The sequence below is a fragment of the Elgaria multicarinata genome, chromosome 23 (genome assembly GCF_023053635.1).
Source record: "Elgaria multicarinata webbii isolate HBS135686 ecotype San Diego chromosome 23, rElgMul1.1.pri, whole genome shotgun sequence".
NCBI classification, from domain to species: domain Eukaryota; kingdom Metazoa; phylum Chordata; class Lepidosauria; order Squamata; family Anguidae; genus Elgaria; species Elgaria multicarinata.
The window spans coordinates 10,127,472-10,151,513 of record NC_086193.1 but is presented as its reverse complement, the minus strand read 5'-3'; the positions used below and the strand labels follow the sequence as shown (position 1 = coordinate 10,151,513).

General features: G+C 47.8%; 2 protein-coding genes across 2 annotated transcripts in view; one reads left to right on the top strand and one right to left on the bottom strand.

Annotated features, from left to right (window-relative positions):
* Window positions 1–14,129, bottom strand: part of SUGP1 (SURP and G-patch domain containing 1) — a 23,586-nt gene extending 9,457 nt beyond the window's left edge. The window contains exons 1-8 of the mRNA XM_063147147.1: window positions 14,009–14,129; window positions 11,278–11,449; window positions 7,919–8,022; window positions 7,332–7,562; window positions 4,178–4,301; window positions 3,389–3,492; window positions 2,088–2,211; window positions 531–865 (exon numbers count right to left, since the gene is read on the bottom strand). Of these exons, the coding sequence (XP_063003217.1) occupies window positions 531–865; window positions 2,088–2,211; window positions 3,389–3,492; window positions 4,178–4,301; window positions 7,332–7,562; window positions 7,919–8,022; window positions 11,278–11,449; window positions 14,009–14,033 (1,219 nt within the window). The 5' untranslated portion in view covers window positions 14,034–14,129. The remainder of the gene's footprint in view (window positions 1–530; window positions 866–2,087; window positions 2,212–3,388; window positions 3,493–4,177; window positions 4,302–7,331; window positions 7,563–7,918; window positions 8,023–11,277; window positions 11,450–14,008) is intronic.
* Window positions 14,130–17,069: 2,940 nt separating this feature from the next.
* Window positions 17,070–24,042, top strand: part of MAU2 (MAU2 sister chromatid cohesion factor) — a 29,270-nt gene continuing 22,297 nt past the window's right edge. The window contains exons 1-4 of the mRNA XM_063147339.1: window positions 17,070–17,630; window positions 20,842–20,859; window positions 21,895–21,960; window positions 23,443–23,538. Coding sequence (XP_063003409.1) covers window positions 17,070–17,630; window positions 20,842–20,859; window positions 21,895–21,960; window positions 23,443–23,538 — 741 coding nt within the window. The remainder of the gene's footprint in view (window positions 17,631–20,841; window positions 20,860–21,894; window positions 21,961–23,442; window positions 23,539–24,042) is intronic.

Sequence of the window (24,042 nt, the reverse complement as noted above, 5' to 3'; positions counted from 1 at the left end):
CCAGGATGATCAGGGGTCTAGAAACAAAGCCCTATGAAGAGAGACTGAAAGAACTGGGCATGTTTAGCCTGGAGAAGAGAAGATTGAGGGGAGACATGAGAGGACTCTTCAAATACTTAAAAGGTTGTCACACAGAGGAGGGCCAGGATCTCTTCTCGATCCTCCCAGAGTGCAGGACATGGAATAACGGGCTCAAGTTACAGGAAGCCAGATTCCAGCTGGACATCAGGAAAAACTTCCTGACTGTTAGAGCAGTATGACAAAATATCAGGAAAAATACCCTGACAGTTAGAGCAGTACAATGGAACTAATTACCTAGGGAGGTTGTGGGCTCTCAAACACTAGAAGCATTCAAGAGGCAGCTGGACGGCAGTCTGTCAGGGGTGCTTGAAGGTGGATTCCTGCATTGACCAGGGCGTTGGACTCAGTGGCCTTAGAGGCCCCTTCCAACTCTACGATTCTATGAAGGGCGGCCACAAGTGATAACACACACACACTGCCCTCCCGACAAGAGTCCAGCAAGTGCTAACCTGACAACGGGGTGGGCGAGGGGTCCTCCGTCTGCTGAGCAAGCTCTGGAGGCGGCAAATCCACTTTCTCCTCCTCTGGGCCCCACCGGCTTTTCCGTTTCTTTTTTGCGGCGGACGCCGCCGCCTGTTTGGCTGCCGCTGCTGCGGGTGGTGACCCCGATGCCGCCACCGCCGTGGAGGACGAGGAGGGGGGCGCCCCTTCGGGAGGGGCTTTGCGCTTGGGAGCCGCTTCCGGGATGGGCGGCACGCCCTCGGCATCGTCGTTGGCTTTGCGGTACTCCTCCAGCTTCTGCCGGTAATACTTGTAGCCGGAGCTGTTGGGCTCGTACAGAAACCTGGGGTGTGCGTGTCCGGAGACAGACAAAAAGACAACGGGTTGCGGAAGGCCCTGAGAACCATCGGGGATCACTGTTTCTGCACCAGGGGTCCTTCTCCGCGAGCCCCTGCCAAAGGAAGTGAGGCAGGGGGCTACCAGGAGCAGGGCCTTCTCTGCTGTGGCACCCCGGCTGTGGAATGAGCTCCCGAAGGAGGTTCGCCTGGCACCCGCACTATATTCTGTTAGATGCCAGCTGAAGACCTTTTTATTCTCCCAGTATTTTAACAGTCTATAAATTAATTTTAACTTGGCTGTTTTAAATTTGTATTTTAAATTCGTACTTCTGCATTGCTGCCGATTTTGTCCTGGTTGTGCTTTTGTATTGTATTTTATATTATGGTTTCATACTGTTTGTTTTATACTTGGAACGGTTTTAATTTTGGTGAACCACCCAGAGAGCTTCGGCTATGGGGCGGTATAGAAATGCAATAAATATATAAATAAATCAGGCCAAGATTTGACCAGTCAAATACCCAGAACTGGATCATACCGGAGATACACAATACAGATGTCAGATTAACCGCCTAGCCCTGGGGTCTTCAACGTGGTGGGCTGAGGTACTCACGCGCCCGCAGAAACTTCTCTCGGTACCTTCCGGGCTCCCTGACTCCTCTGTTTAATTTTTTTAAAAAAGATTTAATGTTTTTTGTTTATTTTTTAACTCAGAGGTTGGCTTGCCTCAAAGTTAATTTCCGCCTTCCAGTGATAACTTTATTTGAGTTCAAACGAGTGGTTTTGTTTTGGACTTCAGACGCCGCCTCTGCCTTCTATTTAAGTTCTCAGACGAGTCAGTTTTCTTCTCGTCTCACCAGCGTCCCTTCTGGGGAGTGAGTATTTCGTGACTGGCCAGCCCACCATGGCAGCCATTTTGTGAAAGCACCCATAACGGACTTCCAAATGTGCCCATTGCCCCCAAGAGTGGGGCCACCATGGTAGCCATTTCTTGAACGGGCAAATGCTCACCCCTGTGGCAGCCATTTTGTGAGAGCACCCACAACGGACTTCCAAATGTACGCGCTGAAACCCAACAGAGCGGGGACACCACGGCAGCCGTTTCCTGAACATGCGAACGCTCACCCCCGTGGCAGCCATTTTGCGAGAGCGCCCACAAGTGTCATCCAAATGTGCCCAGTGAACCCCAAAAGGGCGGGGACCCCTGCACCCCAGCCAGCCCTCTTTACCTGAAGGACTGGTTCTCCCGGTGATTCTTCAGGGCCACCATTTCCACCACGGGGCCCCCATCCGCCACGAACCTGGCCAGCTTCTCGGCACAGTCCTTGATCTCTTCGTCCTCTGGGGGTGAAACTTTAAGCAGGCTGTCAGTACGGTGCCCCCAATTTACACACCCAACAGCCACAAGCATAATCTGGCTTTAACGACCCCGAGGGGGTGGAATAAGCGGGAAGAGGAAGGTTTAACATTATCTTTTCTCGCCCTTTCGGTCGTCGTCAACAAACATGAACTAGCACAAAGGAAAGCGAGGGCCGCGAGCGTCGCAGCGCTGGCTCAGGGGGGCTGGAAGCCCCGTTTGGGGGCAGTTAAGCTGTGCAAAAACTCTGCACGGCAACACTGAAATCGCTTTGCAGGCGGCAAACGGCGGAAATATTCTGGCTCGGTTCGGAGCACACGTTAGTCAACGCAGTGGGAGAACTCCGCTCAACGGTTGAGTCCCTAGGGGGCACTCCCCACGCAACATGGTCTAACTCCACCGTTGTGGGACCGCGGGCTCCCGTGGAGTTGAGTAAAATCCATTGCACTGTTTGATTGACAGTTCCCCATCAGCCATTGCAGCAAAAAAACAATCCCGGAGGCTCTCCTAGAGCGGCACTTGTTCCTTTTGCCGCTCCTGCCAGGGAACTCTGTAGCCAGCGGGGAAAGCCAACTCAACGCAGCGGAAAACTCCACGGAGCCCTCCATGCAACGGTTGTGCAGGAACTCTTCTCTGCAAAGCATGGATATCCAGCGTGGAGCGTTCTCCAAGAAAACCCTCCACCGTTGCCTGGAGTTTTCCCGCCAGCCGGCACATTTCTCAACGGCGATGGTAAAAAAACTCCACCGTGGAGTTCTAAAGCCACCGCTGAGAAACACTTTGCCTGAACTGAGCGAAAAGAGAAGGCTTCAACTTCCCTCTTGAAATTGCGCCAAGCTTCCTGTTATTTAAAGCGATCCGAGATTGCATGCGGCATTTCACGAGTTGGTGGGGTGGACACGTTGACCAACACAAGCATTCCTTCAGCTTCTTCCCCAGGGACGATCCCTCCCTCCCACCCCCACTGCCCCATATCTATAGTACCGCCAACCATAAACAACCATAAAGCTTCTATGTTTGGAGGCAGCTGCATGGGAGCAGCCTGTAGGATCATGCCTCGCAAAACCTTTTCACAGCCCAATCTGAGGAGTCTGTTAAAACACTGCAAAACGCACCCACCCACCCAGAGCTGTGCAACCCGAACAAAGCGGCCGACGTGCGTCCTCGCCTTACCTTTCCGAGTGCAGGTCTCCTCTGGGTCTTGGCCCTTCTTCCACATCTCTGCCAGTTTCTTTCTATAGTACAGAAACTCTGGGCTGTTCTTATCATGCAGAAACCTGAAAGGGAGAAGAGGGAACAGTGTGTATAAGGCCGGACCGTGGGCCACAACCTGCCCGCGTGAGGCTCGGACATGGCCCATTCTCCCGAACACCGATCGGTGGGTTCGGATGAAATGCCTCTTAAGGTTTACAAATCGAGATGGTTTTCATGCTTTTGATGGTTTTAAATTTTTGTACATCTGTTTTTAACGTTCATTTTTTGTAAACCACCCAGAGAGCTTCGGCTATGGGGCGGGATATAAATGTAAATAAATAAATAAATCACTATAACAGATTTATTTATTTATTACATTTATATACCGCCCCATAGCCGAAGCTCTCTGGGCGGTTTACAAAAGTTAAAAACAGTAAACGTTAAAAAGCATACAAAATTTAAAAACATAAAAACAACAGCATCCATTTAAAAACGACAGTTCTGGGGGTCCGTTAAAAAACAAACTTAGCGTTGTTAAATGGTGTTAAATGCCTGGGAGAAGAGAAAGGTCTGGACCTGGCACCCCAAAGGTAACAGTGTTGCTGCCAGGCGAGCCTCATCGGGGAGATCATTCCACGGTCGAGGGGCCACCACCGAAAAGGCCCTCTCCCTTGTTGCCAGGTTGGCGTTTAGGCCCCGCCCACTACCGGAATGCGCCCCCACCCCGAGCGCTTCCCGGAAATGGAAACCCCGCCCGGGGGGACGTACGCAAATGCCGGGTTATCCTTGCAGTCCTCCAGCGCAACCTTCTCCAGATCCGGGCCGCCTTCGGCCACTACCCGGGCCAGCTTCTCCACGACGCGGCGGGTCCTCATGTCCTCTGGGGGACAAACTTTAAGCAGGCTGTCAGTACTGAGGCTCTACTCACACCCCCAACAGGCACATTCCCTCTAAGAACCACCGCAGTAGGCACACGAGCCGGTGGGGGGAGAAGTGGGGAGGGGGGGTGCAAGGGGTTGGGGGGGAATGAGGAGAAAGAGGATGAAACGGTGGAGCCACGGCAGACAGAAACATAAGCCCTGATGCTTTGAAATCGGGGCGCGGCGGGGTGACCAGAAGGCAGCGTAAAAATGTTTCAATCAAAAATATAGAAAACGTCACTGCTGTCATGTATAGCCCCACTGCAGGTGATGCAGGTAATCAATCAAAAACAGATTCAGACTCAGAAGACACCAAGCCAGTGAGGGAGGAGGTTCACAAGGGAGAGGCTTCAGCTGAGAATCTGCTCCCTCCAGAGTCTATCTCTTCAAGGCCAAATTCTATGCTTTCAGGAGACAGGGGGTGAGCATTCAAAGACCTTACTTGATGCTAGGAATCGCCAAAAACTAAAACGTTCAGCGAGGCTAGCGGCAAAGAGACAGGCAGACAGATTGCATGAGAAATCGCCCACGCATCAACCACCTTGAAGTTATGGATATTTGAAACAATTGTCTTGCTTAGTTTGCATAGTTGTTGCCTAAGGTGGAGTTTCACAGAAGGCACCTAGTTTGTGTTGCAGAAGTGTTTATTGCTCGCACTAAAGCTTTGTAAATTGCCTAGCCGTAGCCTCATTCGTCTCCCAGAGAAAGCTGGAGACGCTTTAGTACACGACAACTGCTGCATTCGGATGTCACGCTAAACCAGGGTTTAGCGAGCTGTTCATGAGACTAGCCTCCACCAGGGTCCCCTCGCGCTGGGAGATTGAGGAGTTTACCAGCTTCTGTTTTCATTTAACCGCAGCTTCCCGGAAATGTGTTTGCCGTTAAGTATGCTCACTCTCAACAAGCCAGCTTCAGGATCATGGTTTGAAGTTGGTTTGTTTTAAACTAACCACAGTTAAGTGGTCAAGCTTATTAATTTGTTGCATTTACAGCCAATTCGTTTTTTTAAAAAATGGCACTCAAGGCTGACGAGAAAGCCTGATTGCGAAAGCAAAACCAAACGTTTCGGCGCGGGCAGAGAGAAGTTAAGCTTGTTTATGTCTCGCTAAACTATAGCAAAGCATGACATCTGGAGTTCTCTTCCACTTCCTGTTCCTCCCTGGCTAGTCCAAGGACCTCATAACGCACGGCCCTTAAGGAGAGACAACTGGAAGGCGTCTGAAGTAGAGAAAGACAGATATCCAAGGCCAGGGCTGACCCGCTTCCAAAGCAGACCGAGCTAGGGCGAAACTCTATCAAGGTGCCAGCTGAGTGGGTGGTTCCTCACTCCGTTAACATGCAGCATCGCCTTGTGTTGTGATGTCGCAACTAGAGATATGAAGGCCCGGAAAAACTCAGAGATCAGGAGGAAAAAACAGGGTTTTCCCATTTTTTTCAAAGCATTTTTTCCTGAAATATTGGAAAAATTGAAAAAAAATGAAGAAAAAATGGATTATGAACTGTTTTATTTTAGCATGATGAATAAAAGGTTTAAGACATACATGATTTTCTCTTGTTTTTTGCCTGCTCCTCATAAACTGGCAAAACCAAAGAGGTTCCTTACAGTTCAGGTGTTCCTTATAGCTCCATTTGTTACAAAAAAAAACCCACCCGAAAACTTTTTAAAAAGTAAATTCAATTTGTAATCATTGCCTGAATACACTGTACTTTTTAAGATACCAAATGCAATAATTGTATGCCAAACCAGCTTGTACATAATTATATTTTATGTTCTTAAAGTAACAAAGTGACTTTCGATCTGTAAAAAGTGCTAATATTGCATATATACATTTTTTCCATTTTTCCAAAAATTTCCGTTTTACTTCAGGGGGGAAAAACGTGTGTGTTTTTTCCACGGCATCAACATTTCCGGAAATTTTACATCTCTAGACTCACAACACAAGACAAGCGTTGTACTGGGCATGGTCAAGGGGAGAAAAGCTATCCAGATGTGCAGTGGCTGCCGTCAACTCATTGTGCCTCTTCTGGGCAGGGGCGCCCACTCTGCTTGGCCACAACGCCGTCTGAATGCCTGCCTGCAGGCAAACCCTGATGAGCATCCTACGCTGACCGGGAAGGGCGCAGCGGCGATTTTTGCCTCTGCAACTCTCTCGCTTTGTATTTTGGCTAGACGGGCGTTTTTGCCCATCTAGCGAAGGCTCTGCAGAGGGGGAGGGAAGGAGGCTGGGGATAGAGTCCCCTCCTTGTCCACAGAACCACCCTTTTCCCTCCTCTCTGAAGTAGCCTTTGTGCGCGGTTCTCTCCACACTGTAAGGAACTCGGGACTCGTGGGTCCGAGCACCGTCTGAAGTATCCTGTCCCCCCCCTCCTCCAGACGCTGCCCAGGGGCTGCAGGATTGCTCTCTAAAGCTATTACGCTGCTGCGCTTCTCATTCCCTCCTTCTTCAGCCTCCTTTGCTCCCCCCCACGACACACCCTCACTAGACGGGTTCAAAAGCCCATCTAGCAAAAACAGCACAGAACGGAGGGCAGGGAGGCAAAGGGGTCTTGGTCATTCCTCCCGTTGGCTTCAGCCTGGCAGGGCGCAGGGAGGAAAAAGGGTGGATCTGTGGCCAAGGAAAGGACTCTATCCCCAGCCTCCTTCCCTCCCCCTCTGCAGAACCTTCGCTAGATGGGCAAAAACACCCATCTAGCAAAAATGCAGAGCGGGAGAGTTGCCACCTCCCCTTCTCCTGCTTGGTGTTGCATCCGCAGGAAACGCTGAAGCACTTAAACAAGCCTTCGCCGACCTCATGCACCGTCTGTATGTGCTGAACTACAGCTCCCATTATTCCCAGATAGCACAGAGCACGCCATGCTGGGAAAGGCTTTGTTAAACATGAAATGGCAATTTCATCTCCCTGAACCTTAAAAAAAAGTGGGGGGAAGCTCCTCGGGCAGGGGACTTCACTTCCACGGACCCGCCACGGAAAAACGCACGCCACGCCGCCAGGAGAACTTACTTTTGATCTCCAGCCACTGCTCATAGTCGTCTTCCTCTTCTTCGTCTGGAGACTGGAACACGCTGAGCCGGTTGGTGACGGGCGTCTGTTTGGAATGGGTGTAGTTCTTGACTTGGTTGAACATGCTGGTGACGCTCAGGTTGGGGCGCTTCCCCGTCAGGGGGGGCTTCTTCCCGGCGTTGGCGGCTGGGGGGTTCGCTGCGGAAGCCTCGCCAGCGCTGGAGGAAGCACCTGCGGGGTGAGGAGTGCAGTCAAAACATCAGGAAAACCTCCTGATTGTTAGAGCGGTACGACAAAACATCAGGAAAAACCTCCTGACTGTTAGAGTAGTACAACAATGGAACCAGTTACCAAGGGAGGTTGTAGGCTCTCCCACACTAGAGGCCTTCAAGAGGCAGCTGGACAACCATCTGTCAAGGGTGCTTTAGGGTGGATTCCTGCATTGAGCAGGGGGTTGGACTCCATGGCCTTAGAGGCCCCTTCCAACTCTACGATCCTATGAAAGGTGGGAGCATAAATCTCTCTGCTTCTTAACCAAACAATAACAGAGGGGAATGAGCAAAATGTTATCCATGAAGAAAACGTACCACTTCCCATTTTCTCCTTCTGGAGCTTGAGGAACTGCTGGAGAAAACTCCCGTCGTTGGCAAATTTGTTAGAAACAGAACTTTCGCCGTCACCACTGTCGTCGCTGGAAGGTAAGAGGGGGAAACCGTTAAGGGTGGCAGTGCTGAAGGTGGGCACAGAGTTATGCTACAGGCAGGTTTCCCCTGAATCTAGATAGCTAAGACACAGGTGGACTTTTTATCTAAATTAAAATTGAAATTACGGTTACTCCCAAAGCGTTAAAAGGTCTATTTTTAATTTTTAAAGCAGGGATCCTGTTGGACTCCCATCAGTCATATCAGGGTGTGTCTCCTGATTGGGAGAAGGAAAGACTGGAGCATGCAGGGGTGCAACAACAACCCTCCCATAAGGATGGACAATTCGCCTTTCCCCCTTGGATCAGGAGTGATTGGATTATCTCATGGTGCACAACGAAAGAGCCACAGAGGCGGCAAGCCCAGAGCAGCTAGTCCTGCAGAGAGGCAACAGGCAGCACGCTCTACGAATGGGTACTTCTGTGCTCTCTCTGTCTCTTTGCGCCAGGAGCGACTGAAGGATGCAGGCGCGCTCAATGCACAGATAGGACAAGCTGTAAGTACGGAGAGGGCAGGGCCATGTCACTAGCCCTGGAGAAAGTCTACTTGATTTTCTTTTTTCCCCTTCTCCCTCCCCATCATTTTTTCCTTGTGTGTCATGTCTTCTTAGATTGCAATCCCGCAGGCAGAAGCTGCCTTGTTCTGTTGTTTAAGAACATGAGAAGAGCCCTGCTGGATCCGACCGTGGGTTCATCTAGGCCAGCAGGCTCAGTTCACACAGTGGCCAACCAGCTGTTGACCAGGGATCCACGAAACAGGATTGATTGGAAGCTATTCCGGGACGCAAATACTTCAAACAAATAAAGGGAAGTACATCACACAGAGCCCATACAGGCAGACACTTTGACATATGGGCAATTTGACTGCCTCGCTCTGCCTTAAGGTGTCCAATAAACACCCGGCACTGAGACGCGGCAGAGGCCAATCGGACCAAGGCATTGCATCACCCAGAAACCAAACCAATAGCTTCCTCCAACGGTGGATAGTTGGGACCTATATATAAAGGAGATATTACTTAAGGCGATTTATTTCTCAAGTGAGCACACCCAGGCGCTCCGTTTCGGGATTAAGGGGCAACTTCAGGCCATGCAAGGAAGGTCAAAGATAAACTGAGATTTGGCTCTTAGCTTCTCGGCTCGTAAGCCGGTCTTGCATATAATTCATTACAGGCTTCCTGGAGACAACCGGGTGACCACCGTTGGAAACAGAACGCCAAACTCGATAACTCATCCGCCAGAATCCAGCAGGAACGTTATGGCTTACCGTCTCGTGTGAAGTATGACTTGGCATGGTGTGTGAACCGTTCCTAACCATGGTGGTTATATAACCAGGGCTTAAACCCACTCCCTATTTGCTGCAAAATTATTAGCGGCCTAATCATGGCTTAGTGTGTCGTCCTCTCCTCGATCATCCCGGAGCGCAAGGCACGGAATAAAGGACTCAAGTGACAGGAAGTCAGATTCTGGCTGGACATCAGAAAAACTTCTTGACTGTTAGAGCAGTACGACAATGGAACCAGTGACCTAGAGAGGTCGTGGGCTCTCCCACACTAGAGGCAGCTGGACAACCATCTGTCAGGGATGCTTTAGGGTGGATTCCTGCATTGAGCTGGGGGTTGGACTCGATGGCCTTAGAGGTCCCTTCCTACTATTCTATGATTTTACCTGAAGGACCACCTTCACCCCTATTGGCCTGCCCGCACTTTTAAGATCAGAAAGAGAGGTCCTTCTCATTTTCCACCCATGAGGGCAATTGGGTGGGTGTCCACATAGCAGGGGGCCTCCTCTGCAGTGGTCCCAAACCTCTGGAACAAACTTCCATCAGCACCATTCTTGCAGGCTTTTAAGAAGGCCATAAAAACGTTTTATTTTACCACGGCCTTCTCATAAATGAGTACTGCTTTGCTGCTATTGCCCCTGTCATTCTTGATTTTATTGTTAGTTCATAGAATAGTAGAGTTGGAAGAGGCCTATAAGGCCATCGAGTCCAACCCCCAGTTCAATGTAGGGTTGTCCAGCTACCTCTTGAAGACCTCTAGTGCGGGAGAGCACACAACCTCCCTAGATCACTGGTTCCATTGTCGTCCTGCTCTAACAGTCAGGACGTTTTTCCTGATGTCCAGCCGGAATCTGGCTTCCTGTAACTTGAGCCCATTATTCCGAGTCCTGCACTCTGGGAGGATCGAGAAGAGATCCCGGCCCTCCTCTGTGTGACAACTTTTCAACCTCCCTAGTTCTTGCTGTTCGCTTTTATTGTTTTCAACTGAGAATCTACCATGTATGTTTTTATTGCTTTTAATGTGTTTATTTATTTATTACATTTTTATACGGCCCAATAGCCGAAGCTCTCAGATATACTGTTTATGTATTGTTGTAAGCGATCTTGGGAGGGCTTTTGCCCTAAGAGGCGACCAAGAAATGTTCTAAATAAATAAATAGGAAAAGCTTCTGCTTCTAGGTTTCTGCTGCTGAACAGGAGGAGGTTCAAGTTCTGCCCTTCCTCCTGGCTGAATCAGTTTTCACTTGGCAAAGCAAATGGTCACACACACACACCCGCCAAACAGGATTCTTTTAAACCAACCATCCCAATGGAGGGTGTTCCTACCTGTTGCAGACGCTCATGGATTCAGAGGGAAGGTCTGCTCAAGAATCATTTGCTGGTTTTATTGTTGGCTTCTATTACTGTTTTCCATTGCTACATTAACGTGCTTATATTTTCATCGCTTTCAATATTTTAACCGGTCTTATGAATTTTATCGTTGTAAAGGAGGGCTTCTTCCCTGAGAGGCGGCCCAGAAATGCTTTAAATAAGTATTTTTCTTTTTTTTTAAAAAAAAAGGAAGAACTGTCTGGCGGGGACCTTTTCTTCTGTCACCCCCGGATTGTGGAACGGCCTGCTGGAGGAGATTCGTAATATTAACTCTCTCTGTGATTTTAAGGCAGCTTTGAAGACTAGCCTTTTCCAGCAGGCCTATCCAGATCAATGTAAAATCAAGAATTTTTAAGATGTGTTGATTCCTTTACTAATGTTGTTCCCCGCCTCGATCCAAAGGGAGAGGCGGGTAAGAAATAAATATATGATGTTGATGATGATGGGAATTGTAGTCCAATCCATCTGCAGGGCTCCAGGTTGAGGGAGGCCAATTTAGACTTTTAAAAGGTCTCTTGCCTGCCCCTCCCGCACGATCAGTGCACGGATATAATGCCCCCCCTCCCCGCCGACCACCACTCGCACTCGCTACGCACTCGCTAGCTTGGGAGGCCTCCTGGCCGGCCAGGTGGTTCCGCTTGGCCTGCCGCTCCATCTTGGCCTCGATCTCTCGCTTCTTCTGGGCAATCAGCTTCTCCTGGTGGAGAATGTTCACGTTGGTCTTCACCGATTTGGGCATGGTGACGCTGAACCACCGGCTGGCTTTGCCTGGGCGGAGAGAAGAGAAGGCAGTGAGAGACAGCCATCGGGACAGTTTCTGCCGGGTTACCACGATGACTAGTAGCCACAGAAAGCCTTCTCCTCCTCCTCTAAGGATTTTATCCAACCCTTTTTAAAGCCCTCCAAATTCTGGTGGTGAATTCCATCTTAAGAAGAGCCCTGCTGGATCAGACCGAGGGTCCATCTAGTCCAGTGCTCTGTTCACACAGTGGCCAACTAGCTGTCGACCAGGGATGAACAAGCAGGACACAGTGCAACAACACCCTCTCACCCATGCTCCCCAGTAAGTGCTGTACATAGTTACAAAACCTCTGATACTGGAGGTTGCACTTAGCCATCCGGACTACTAGCCATTGATAGCCTTCTCCTCCAGGAATTTATCCAACCCCCTTTGAAAGCCATCCATATTGTTGGCGATCACTACATCTTGTGGCAGCGAACTCCATAGTTTGACTCCACACTGTGTGAAGAAACACTTCCTTTAATTTGTCCTGAATCTCCCACTAATCAACTTCATGGGATGACCCCGGGTTCTAGTATTATGAGAGAGGGAGAATCATAGAATCATAGAATCACAGAGTTGGAAGGGGCCTACAAGGCCATCGAGTCCAACCCCCTGCTCAATGCAGGAATCCACCCTAAAGCATCCCTGACAGATGGCTGTCCAGCTGCCTCTTGAAGGTCTCTAGGGTGGGAGAGCCCACAACCTCCCTAGGTCACTGAATCCATTGTCATACTGCTCTAACAGTCAGGAAGTTTTTCCTGATGTCCAGCTGGAATCTGGCTTCCTGTCACTTGAGCCCGTTATTCCGTGTCCTGCACTCTGGGAGGATTGAGAAGAGTTTCTGGCCCTCCTCTGTGTGACAACCTTTTAAGTATTTGAAGAGTGCTATCATGTCTCAATGTCTTTTTATCTATTTATCATTTTATTCTTTTTATCTATGTAGCATTTTATTTCTCATCGTTCATCACTCCTGAATCTGATTAGATGTGGAGTGGTATAAAAATGTTGCAAATAAATAATAAAAACTAATTATTAAAATAAAATACAGAAATCCTTGTTGATCTATTCAAATCTTTCCAAATTCTACCAATTGATCCAGGCCTAATTCTGTTCTATGTACTGGCCTTTGATATGTTTCTATGCTGCTCTAAAATCTTTAAACGCCAGCCATGTATAACTACAGAAAAGAAATACACACAGCAGAATAAATAAGCAGAAAGGAAGCAGAAAAGCAACAAATATCCCATAGAATATTATGGACAAATAAATAATAAATAAATACACACGCAAAAAAGGGGGAAAGCAAATAATATCCCATAGAATAATATGTATTATGGATGAATAAATAATAAATACATACATACGCAAAAAAGGGAGGAAAGGAAATATGCCATAGAATATTATGTAGCGTGGAGAAATGAACAAATACATGCACAACGCAATAAATAAGCAAAAAATGCAACCAAAATGCAACTATTATTCTACAGAAAATTATGCAGTACAGAGAAATGAATAAATAAACACACAACACAATAACTAAGGGGAAAAAAGGAACAGAAAAATACAAAATATCCCATAGAATATTATTTAGTAAGGAGAAATAAATAAATACATGCACAACGCAATAAATAAGCACAAAAATGGAACCCAAATGCAACGATTATTCCACAGAAAATGATGCAGTACAGAGAAATGAATAAATAAACGCACAATACAAAAAATAAGCAAAAAAAAGGAACAGAAAAAAACAAAATATCCCGTAGTGTATTACGTAATATGGAGAAATAAACAAATAAAACAGAACACAATAAATAAGCACAAAAATGGAACCCAAATGCAACGATTATTCCACAGAAGATGATGCAATATGGAGAAATGAATAAATAAACACACAATACAAAAAATAAGCAAAAAAAAGGAACAGAAAAAAACAAAATATCCCGTAGTGTATTACGTAATATGGAGAAATAAACAAATAAAACAGAACACAATAAATAAGCACAAAAATGGAACCCAAATGCAACGATTATTCCACAGAAGATGATGCAATATGGAGAAATGAATAAATAACCACACAACCCCAAAAATACACCCCAAAAAAAAGGAACAGAAAAAAACACAAAATATCCCATAGAGTATTATGTAGTATGGAGAAATAAACAAATAAAACACAGAACACAATAAATAAGCACAAAATGCTTATTTCCACAGAAAATGATGTAGCAGGAAGAAATAAATAAACAAACACACAGCAGCACAATAAATAGACAAAAACATGGAAGTAAACAGTAACAAATATGCCATGGAAGGTTATGCTGTCATTCTTGAGGCAGGCAGAAAGGCAATATATAGAAACTATATATAAAAAGATAGAAATATATAGAAAAAGAACCTTTGAAGGCCCAGCAAAAGATCAGGGTCTTCCCACCCCCCAAATAGGGGGCTGCCAATACGTGGGGCTGGGGGGGGAGGTGGGGGGCGAGGAAGAGCCCTGGGCCTTACCTGGCTGGGTGTGGGAGGGGCTGGAGGAGACAGAGACTCACCTGGCGCATCCTTGCCGCTGTCCATGGCTCTAAGGATGTCCCCACCTCTCCCTTGTCCCACAATGCACCGCGCGCATGTCCGACTGCCTTCCCTCCTGCGTCAACGTACGTGAGGGACCAAGAGGCGGCGCGGTGCATTGTGGGGGCGGAGAGATGGCCGACCCGGGCAAAGGAACGCTGGGAGTTGTAGTCCAAGGCTAAGGAAAAGACATGGGGGCCGTTATAGAACAATAGAAGGAATTCTACTCCGTTCCGGCTGCGTTGCGGTTTGAACGCCCGTTCCTCAAGTGTGGCGCATCCGGAATGGAGAAGGGAGAGAGAAGGGACTACGGTTCCCGTCATGCCACGCGCGGGAAGGGAACCAGAGCGGCCGTTCTCGCGGGGCTTGCTAAGCTCACCCAGCGAGATTTCAACCCTCTCCAACTTCAGTGTTCAGAAAAGAGTAGGCCACTGAGGAACTACATTTCCCATGAGGCAAAGGGGCGGGAAATGATTATTTACAATATTATTAAGGGGTGTAAAATAGAAATGATTATATTTTGAAGCTGGGTTTAAAAAAGGCAGAGGAAGTAGAGACCAAATTGCCAATATCCGCTGGATAATGGAGAAAGCCAGGGAGTTCCAGAAAAACATCTATTTTATTGACTATTCTAAAGCCTTTGACTGTGTGGATCATAACAAACTGTGGCAAGTTCTTGGTGGTATGGGGATACCAAGTCATCTTGTCTGCCTCCTGAGGAATCTGTATAACGAACAAGTAGCAACAGTAAGAACAGACCACGGAACAGCGGACTGGTTTAAGATTGGGAAAGGAGTACGGCAGGGTTGTATACTCTCACCCTACCTATTCGACTTGTACGCGGAACACATCATGCGACGTGCTGGGCTTGACGAATCCAAGGCTGGAGTTAAAATCGCAGGAAGAAACATTAACAATCTCAGATATGCAGATGACACCACTTTGATGGCTGAAAGCGAGGTGGAGCTGAGGAGTCTTATGATGAAGGTGAAAGAAGAAAGAGCAAAAGCTGGGATGCAGTTAAACCTCAAAAAAACCAAGATTATGGCAACCAGCTTGATTGATAACTGGCAAACAGAGGGAGAAAACGTGGAGGCAGTGACAGACTTTGTATTTCTGGGCGCAAAGATTACTGCAGACGCTGACTGCAGCCAGGAAATCAGAAGACGTTTACTTCTTGGGAGGAGAGCAATGACAAATCTTGATAAAACAGTTAAGAGCAGAGACACCACACTGACAACAAAGGTCCGCATAGCTAAAGCAATGGTATTCCCCGTAGTAACCTATGGCTGCGAGAGCTGGACCATAAGGAAAGCTGAGCGAAGGAAGATAGATGCTTTTGAACTGAGGTGTTGGAGGAAAATTCTGAGAGTGCCTTGGACTGCAAGAAAATCAAACCAGTCCATACTCCAGGAAATCAAGCCAGACTGCTCACTTGAGGGAATGGTATTAAAGGCAAAACTGAAGTACTTTGGCCACATCATGAGAAGACAGGCCACCCTGGAGAAGATGCTGATGCTAGGGAAAGTGGAAGGCAAAAGGAAGAGGGGCCGACCAAGGGCAAGATGGATGGATGATATTCTGGAGGTGACAGACTTGACCTTGGGGGAGCTAGGGGTGGCAACGGCTGACAGAAAACAAACCTCGCTTTTCAAATGAAAATTTCCCAAAATGGCTCAAACAATTTATTTATTTATTACATTTTTATACCGCCCAATAGCCAAAGCTCTCTGGGTGGTTCACAAAAATCAAAACCATGGAAAAGCATAATAAAACAACCCACAGTCTAAAAACACAAATACAAAATGCAATATAAAAAGCACAACCAGGGTAAAACCACACAGCAGAAATTGATATAGGTTAAAATACGGTATTTATTTATAATAATTTCCACTGTTAATGACTATAGGGGTATTATTAATTATTAGTACTGATAATTGTTTAATAACACCCTATTAGCTACCTTATGGAAACCCCCATACAGTCATAGAATAGTAGAATAGTAGAGTTGGAAGGGGCCTATAAGGCCATCGAGTCCAACCCCTTTCCTGGGAGTGAGCCTGATTGAATTTAAAGGGATTTACTTCTGAATAGGCTGCCCGGGTCTGGGCTGATTGATTTTCTTTCTTCTTTCCTTTTTTCTTATTTAAACACTTCTAAAATTCATAACCAAGCAACAGCCTCTATTGCAACCTGTGCATGTATAATCAGAATATGTAGTATTGAGTTTAGTGACACTTAATCCCAAGCAAATGCATTTATGATTGCAGCCTTTAATTTATTATTATTATTATTATTATTATTATTATTATTGTTGTTGTTGTTGTTGTTGTTACTTTAAAGAAAAGACAAATCCTTAAAAATTCCGATTTTGCCAAAACACATACATGGCTTTTATTGCCTTATTATATAAATAAAAGAAAAACAATGGTGACAAAATAATAATAAAAACAAACAAAACGGATCTCGAAGGGTTGGAACGAAACCTCGCGAGAGGAGCGCTTCTCATTTTCCGGAGTGCGGGGCTGCTGGGGGAGATATTGTCTCTCCCAGGCGGGAGTTCTTTGTTTTAGCGAGCCCTATCCGGGCTCAAGCTCCCGAAGGACTCGCTTTCCCATGAGCGCCCGCGCCAAATGCGCGTGCGCAGTGCTCTTCCCTTTACTTTTTTTTTTAACTCACTTTCCCATAGAAACATGCGCCTTACGTCCCTTTCCCGTTCCCTTTATTTATTTTTTAAAGACTAGCTGTCCTCTGGACCTTTAGCCGCCCGCGCGTGCGCAGTCTTTCCCCCTTTCCTTTCCCAGGACTCGCTTTCCCATGTGTCCGCGCGTGCGCAGTGCCCCCCACTCGCCTCACCGTCCTCTTCCCTCTCTTTTCTCGCTAAAGACTCGCTCTCCCCAGAAGCCTTTCGCCGTCTACACATGCGCGGCCCCTCCTTTTTTCCTTCCAGGACTCGCTTTCCCATAGCCTTTGGCGGCGGCCCGCGCCTGCGCAATGCCCGCTCGCGTTCATTATTTCCCCTTCTGAGGTAAAAAATCTAAGATGGCGGCCGTCGGGGCTTCGGGAGGCTCAACCGCGACAACGGGGGCGGCGGCGGCTTCGTCGTCGTCGTCTTCCTCCACGGCGACGCCCACGGCCTCCTCAGCCGCCGCCGCGTCGTCCTCCGCGGCAGCCGCAGCGGCCTCGTCGTCGTCGTCGGCCTCCGCGGCGGCGCCTCAGCCTCCGGCGTCGCAGCCGGCGGGGGGAAGCAGCGGGTCGGCGCAGCAGGCGGGCGGCTCCGGCGGGGCTGAGGCGACGACGGGGGCCGGCGGCAACGGCTCCGCGGGCTCGTCGTCGTCGTCGTCGTCCTCCGGGGGCGGCGGCGGCGCTTCGGGGGCCTCCCCGGGCGCCTCGGAGTCGTGGTACGTGGCGCTGCTGGGCTTGGCCGAGCACTTCCGCACGTCCAGCCCGCCCAAAGTGCGCCTCTGCGTCCACTGCCTGCAGGCCGTGCTGCCCCGCAAGCCCCCGGCCCGCGTCGAGGCCCGCACCCACCTCCAGCTCGGCTCCGTCCTCTACCACCACACGCGCAACGGGGAGCAGGCCCGAGGGCACCTCGAGAAGGCGGTGCGTGTGGGGCAGCGGTGGGGTGGGTGGGTGGGGGGCAGGGGGGCACCACGAGAGAGAAGAGCGGGGAGACAACAGCTCTCTTCGTATACAACGGGCCTTGTTTCCACAGCGGCATCTCTCCCTGGAGGAGAAGGCTGCCCTCATAGAATCATAGAATAGCAGAGTTGGAAGGGGCCAATAAGGCCATCCAGTCCAACCCCCTGCTCAACGCAGGAATCCACCCTAAAGCATTCCTGACAGATGGCTGTCCAGCTGCCTCTTGAAGGCCTCTAGTGTGGGAGAGACCACCGCCTCCCTAGGTAACTGATTCCATTGTCCTACTGCTCTAACAGTCAGGAAGTTTTTCCTGATGTCCAGCTGGAATCTGGCTTCCTTTAACTTGAGCCCGTTATTCCGTGTCCTGCACTCTGGGAGGATCGAGAAGAGATCCTGGCCCTCCTCTGTGGGACAACCTTTCAAGTATTTGAAGAGTGCTATCATGTCTCCCCTCCATCTTCTCTTCTCTAGGCTAAACATGCCCAGTTCTTTCAGTCTCTCTTCATAGGGCTTTGTTTCCAGACCCCTGATCATCCTGGTTGCCCTGCTCTGAACACGCTCCAGCTTGTCTGCATCCTTCTTGAATTGTGGAGCCCAGAACTGGACGCAATACTCAAGATGAGGCCTAACCAGGGCCGGATAGAGAGGAACCAGTACCTCATGCGATTTGGAAGCTATACTTCTATTAATGCAGCCCAATAGAAGTATAGCTTCCAAATCACATGAGGTACTCATGGTGTTGTGAAAATAGCTCATTCCCTGGTGTAGCAAGTCCAATTCAGCACAGGAGGAGGACATGAAGCATGGGTCAAACAACATTTATTCTGCAGAATAAAGAGCCACTGAAGCTAATTGCTTCCAAAGCATGTGCCTACCTCGCAAGCTAGGTATTTGTACATTATCTAGGGTGACCCTATGAAAAGGAGGACAGGGCTCCTGTATCTTTAACAGTTGCGTAGAAAAGGGAATTTCAGCAGGTGTTGTTTGTAGATATGGAGAACCTGGTGGAATTCCCGCTTCATCACAACAGTTAAAGCCGCAGAAGCTATACTAGAGTGACCAGATTTAATCAATCATTTTTTTACGGTCCGAGACCAGCACAAGTGACCAGATTTAAAAGAGGGCAGGGCTCCTGCAGCTTTAACTGGTGTGTTGAAGAGGGAATTTCACCAGGTTCTCCATATATACAAATAACACCTGCTGAAATTCCCTTTTCAATACAACTGTTAAAGATACGGCAGCCCTGTCCTCCTTTTCATAGGGTCACCCTAGTTTAAACCGTGGTTATGTAGCCCTCATGGTTAGCGTGGTTCACACAGCATGCTAAATAGGGTGACCATCTGAAAAGGAGGACAGGGCTCCTGTATCTTTAACAGATGCCTAGAAAAGGAAATTTCAGCAGGGGTCATTTGTATATATGGGCAACCCGGCGAAATTTCCCCTTCATCACAACAGCTAAAGCTGCAGGAGCCCTGCCCGCTTTTAAATCTGGTCACTCCAGTATAGCTCCTGCAGCTTTAACTGTTGTGATGAAGAGGGAATTTCACCAGGTGCTGCATGCATACAAATAACACCTGCTGAAATTCCCTTTTCTATGCAACTGTTAAAGATACAGAAGTCTGGTCACCCTAGTACCAGAGGCTGTGTGTCTATGTGCAGCACTTGCTGGGGAACATGGTTGGGAGGGTGCTGTTGCACCTTGTCCTGATTTGTGGGTTCCTTGCCAACAATCAACCATTGTTTCTGGGTACATTCCTGAGTTATTAATTGAAAGCAGAAGTGGCAACCGGGCAGGCCGCTCACCTGTTTCTTCCTGCTCCCACCAATTCCTGGGTTCAATATTGACTGTGATGTGTGATCCGCATAATTGTATTATAACGGTGGTGCATTATATTATTGCCAAATTATTGCGTTCTTTATTGCCAAAATTCTCCATTCTATTAAATTGTTACAAAGCAAATATTACAGGGCAAAGCGGTGGCTACATAATGTCCTTGGCGGCACATGCCATATTCTTCTCGGAGTATTCTAGAGTACTCTTGAGGCAGTGGTGTGCTCTGACATGTGGGGAAAGAGAAGGTGGAAGGAGTGGAGAAGATGATTGAACAGAGATGTGGAGGATGAGAACAAGCCTGCATGGCAAAAGAGCGAAGCAAATGTCTTGGTATGGCAGTTGGATGGAAACCTCTAAAGAACCAGGGGAGATGGAGGGGGCAAGAAATAGGGCAATCTAGGCACGCAGTAAGAGAGAAGGGAGCAACTCAGTAGGAACCTCTTTCAGCCTCAGGGCTGTGCTCTCTTCTGGTCAACTGTCCAGTGGTTGCATGCGAGCAGTGGGCAGTGCCAAACCCCCTATTGACATTCAGCCCAGAAATGTGTTGAGCTCCCAATTGAGGAAGAGCGATCTCTTCTTCCACAAGCAGCTTGGCCGTGGGACTCTGCAGCCTGGCTCCCTCTTCCCGGCTCCTCAGCGATTTCCCACTGAGCAGCTGGTTTGGGGACCAGTGGGGAAAACAAGGCAGGGGAGGCTGGCAGGCTGCATTTGGTCTTCATGACACTCCTGATCTACACGGATTGGCATTTCAGATAGGCGTCTTCGCCAGCCCTGCCGGACATGCTGGTGGTTGAACCTGGGGCCTTTTTTGTGTGTGCAACGTTCATACTCTACCACAGAGGTACAGCCCTTTAGTAGGGAGTAGGTGTAAGGACATTCCAAGAAGGAACTGAGGCATTCAGGAAGTGTGGGAAGGATGAAAGTAGTCTTTGACCGAGTTGGAACCGGGGATGAAGGCCAGGCTCTGAGCTCCGTTTTCGTTGACGAGAATATCAGAAGAGCCTTGCTGGATCAGACCGAGGGTCCATCCAGTCCAGCACTCTGTTCACACAGTGGCCAAGCGGCTATCGACCAGGGAAAACCCACAAGCAGGACACAGGTGCAACAGCACCCTCCCACCCATGTTCCCCAGCAACAGGTGTATATAGACATGGGTGCAACAGCATCCTCCCACCCATGTTCCCCAGCAACTGGTGCACACAGGCGTACTGCCTCGGATACTGGAGAGCCGAACAACAGGAATGTTGTTGCGAATTGCTGAGACAGTCTTGCATTCAGCAGTATATAAATGTGACAAATAATTAATTTATTCATTTTTTCCCTCTGTTCCTTTTACAGTGGCTGATATCACAGCAAGTATCCTTTTCGCCCCCTGATCTGATGAAAACTAGAATCATGACGTGTGAACCTTTTCTGCCAGATTATTTCGATATTTAACATGACCCAGCTGAGCATGAACAAAATCTTACCAGATTCCATTGATTTCCTCTTGCGTTTTTCTTAATCTACCTGTAAAGAAGCGAACGTCTTCCATTTGCTTCAGATTCTGCTTAAACATTTTCTCAGGGCGTACGGCCTCCTTTGCTGGATGTTTTTAAGCAAAACCTGGGCAGTCGTCTTTGAGATATCCTGTAGCTACATCCCACAGTAGTGGCCATAATTGTGGACACTTTTTGAAATTTTCATGTTTTGCAACTTTGCATGCTTATAGAAATCTGTTTCACGAAATTCAAATGTTTATATATCAATTGAAAGAGAATTTAATGCTGAATTCAATACAAAAAACAATGCAAATATCTGCAGTACACAAAAAGTTAGGCTTACTTTAGTCTAAAAACAAACAGGTGTGATTGATTGAAGAAGCGGATTGGAATTGCAAACCCTACGGGCCAATCACAGTCCTTGTTCTGGGGACCAATCACATGGCAATAGCTGCGTTCCATCATGTTTCAAGTTGGGGAAAGTCAGTTTTGCGGTTTGTTCTGTAACTGAAGCACAATTGGAGATGGTGTGAATATCTGAAGTATTTCTCAAATTAAAAGTACGTACGTCCATCATAAATAGAGCCGTGGCACCAAAGAAAAGAGTTGATTGGACACCCAGGAAAAGAAACAGGATGGTTGTATTACGTGAATCAGGTCTTTCAATTGATGGATAAACATTTGAATTTCGTGAAACAGAACATTTTCTATAAGCAGGCAAAGTTGCAAAACATGAACGTTTCAAAAAGCATCCACAATTTTGGCCACCACTGTAAATTGCCAATTCTGCATTGGACGGGAGGTTAGACTAGATCACCTGTAAGGGCTGCTCCAGCTCTTTGATCTTTTCATTCTAATTCAACTGGCCAACAAAAAAGTTGATGTATTAGCTTAACTTGGATATTACCAGATTCCGCAGTTTGAGGATGTCAAATTTGAAGCTGCCAGCCTCTTGTCTGAGCTCTATTGTCAAGAGGTAAGTGAAGAAGAATACGATTTCCATGTGTATGTTTTTTAAAAATGCCACTGTTTTATAGAATTGGCAGCAAAGGAGCTTTAAAGGGTAGTTTGCTCTAGCACAAAATACTGGTGAACTAAGAGAGTTTTTATCTACATCTGTCAACTTGATTCTTTGTGTTTTAAAACGTAACGTGTAGTTTTTCCATCAAAATGAACTAATCAGTTGTTATAGCATGTTGCTACTTTAGCTTTTAACCATTTGGTCAAATGGTCAATTTATTAAATGTAAGTGTCTCTGTGGCTCAGTTCAGACAACATGTTAGTCAACACAGTATGAAAACTCCACTCAACCATTGAGTTCCATGGGGACACTCCCCACACAACATGTTCTAACTTCACTGCTGTGTGACTGTGGGCTACCGTGGAGTTGAGAAAAATCCATTGTGGCATTTGATAGACAGTTCCTGTGCCCTCTCTCCTCCCCCAGTCCACCTGATGGTATCCCATCAGCCATTGCTGCCAAAAAAACCCACCAAGCCCAGCGGCTCTCCTAGAGCTGCACTCACTCCTTTCGCCGCTCTTGCCAGGGAACTCTAGCCAGTGGGAAAAGTCCACTCAACGCAGTGGAAAACTCCACAGAGCCCTCCACACAACACACCACGCAGTGGTTGTGCAGGAGCTCTCCTCTGCACGGCGTGGATATTCTGCATGGAGTGTTTTCCAAAAACAAACAAACTTCACTGTGTTTTCCTGTGAAAACACATTTCTCAATGGTGGGAGTTCTAAAACCACCCTTGAAAAGCGTGTTGTCTGAACTGAGCCAAAGGATTCCTCATGGTTTTGTGTCTGTGTGGCATTACCCCACAGTTCTGTTCCCTTAGGCAAGTCTGGTTTGTATGTCTAGTGAGTGCAGAATGTTGGACTGAGTGCAGGTGTGGCTGATGATGCTGTGAAACAAGGGAGGAGTATAAATGGGCAAGTCTAGAGGGGGGTTTAGTTGGTTGGGAGAGGGGAGGGTCAGTTAGGATTGTCAGTGGTGTGGAGAGTGAAAGGAGATAAGATTTTAAGAGATTTAAGACAATTGTTATTAGAACCAGTAGATTAAGCAGGTTAACTTGAATTTGAAGTAACTAAGATATGTTAAACAAAAATAAACATTTTATTTTGTTTCGTAACTATCCTTCAGCTTATTACATACGCAGTAAAACCTTTGCAGATTCTAGCCTTTACCCTCTCATAGGAGGGAAAGGTTGTGTTTTCCCCTACCTTCAGGTTGTTCAAGTGGTGGCGCTTGGCTTGAGGAGGGTTTGTGTGCGTCAAGGCCTGGTGTGTGAGACCTGTGTCGTAACAGTCTGTGCTGCAAACATGCTCACTCTCCAGCATGGTGTTCTTATTATTTTGCTTAGTCTGACTTCTTCCCGTTGGTTGTGGGCTTTCCTGTTCACACTGCTGCCCTCCCCACTGCCGCTGGTTGATTTCAGTTGCCTTTTCCTTCCAGAACTCTGTGGATACAGCCAAGCCGCTGTTGCGTAAAGCCATCCAGATCTCGCAGCAGACTCCATACTGGCACTGCCGCCTCCTATTCCAGCTTGCGGTGAGTTCGTTTGGGGCATTGTCTGAGCTGGGTTAAAGCACTGCGGGAAAGCTATGAGATTGTGGAGTGGGACGCAAGAAGCTCAAACAGCGGCAGACCCCGGCGGGCATTCGTGCAGACGGAAGGGGAACCTGCATGATGCTGTCCTGATCGGAGCTGTGTGGAGCTGGCCTTGAGATCCAGTCCTGTCCACGTTGACGTGGCAGCGATGCTGCGAGAAGATGCTCCTTGAACGGCAGGAGATAAAGTTGCAAATTTGCAAATAAGTCTGTATCCGCAGGTTACTAGTCCACAAGCATTTGTACTAGTCTGTCTCTCCCTCCTCTGCTTCCGTTAAGCTATTTGTGACCAAAAAGGAGGAGAAAGGTTTTGTTTCGTTTTTTGTCAAGCACCCCCTGCCTGTTCTAGCTGGCCACAATCGGCTGGATTAAAAGCTTGGTTATGAATACTGGAGGGGACGGATTTAAGCGAGGCATTTTTTAATAAGCCAAAACCTCAACAGTG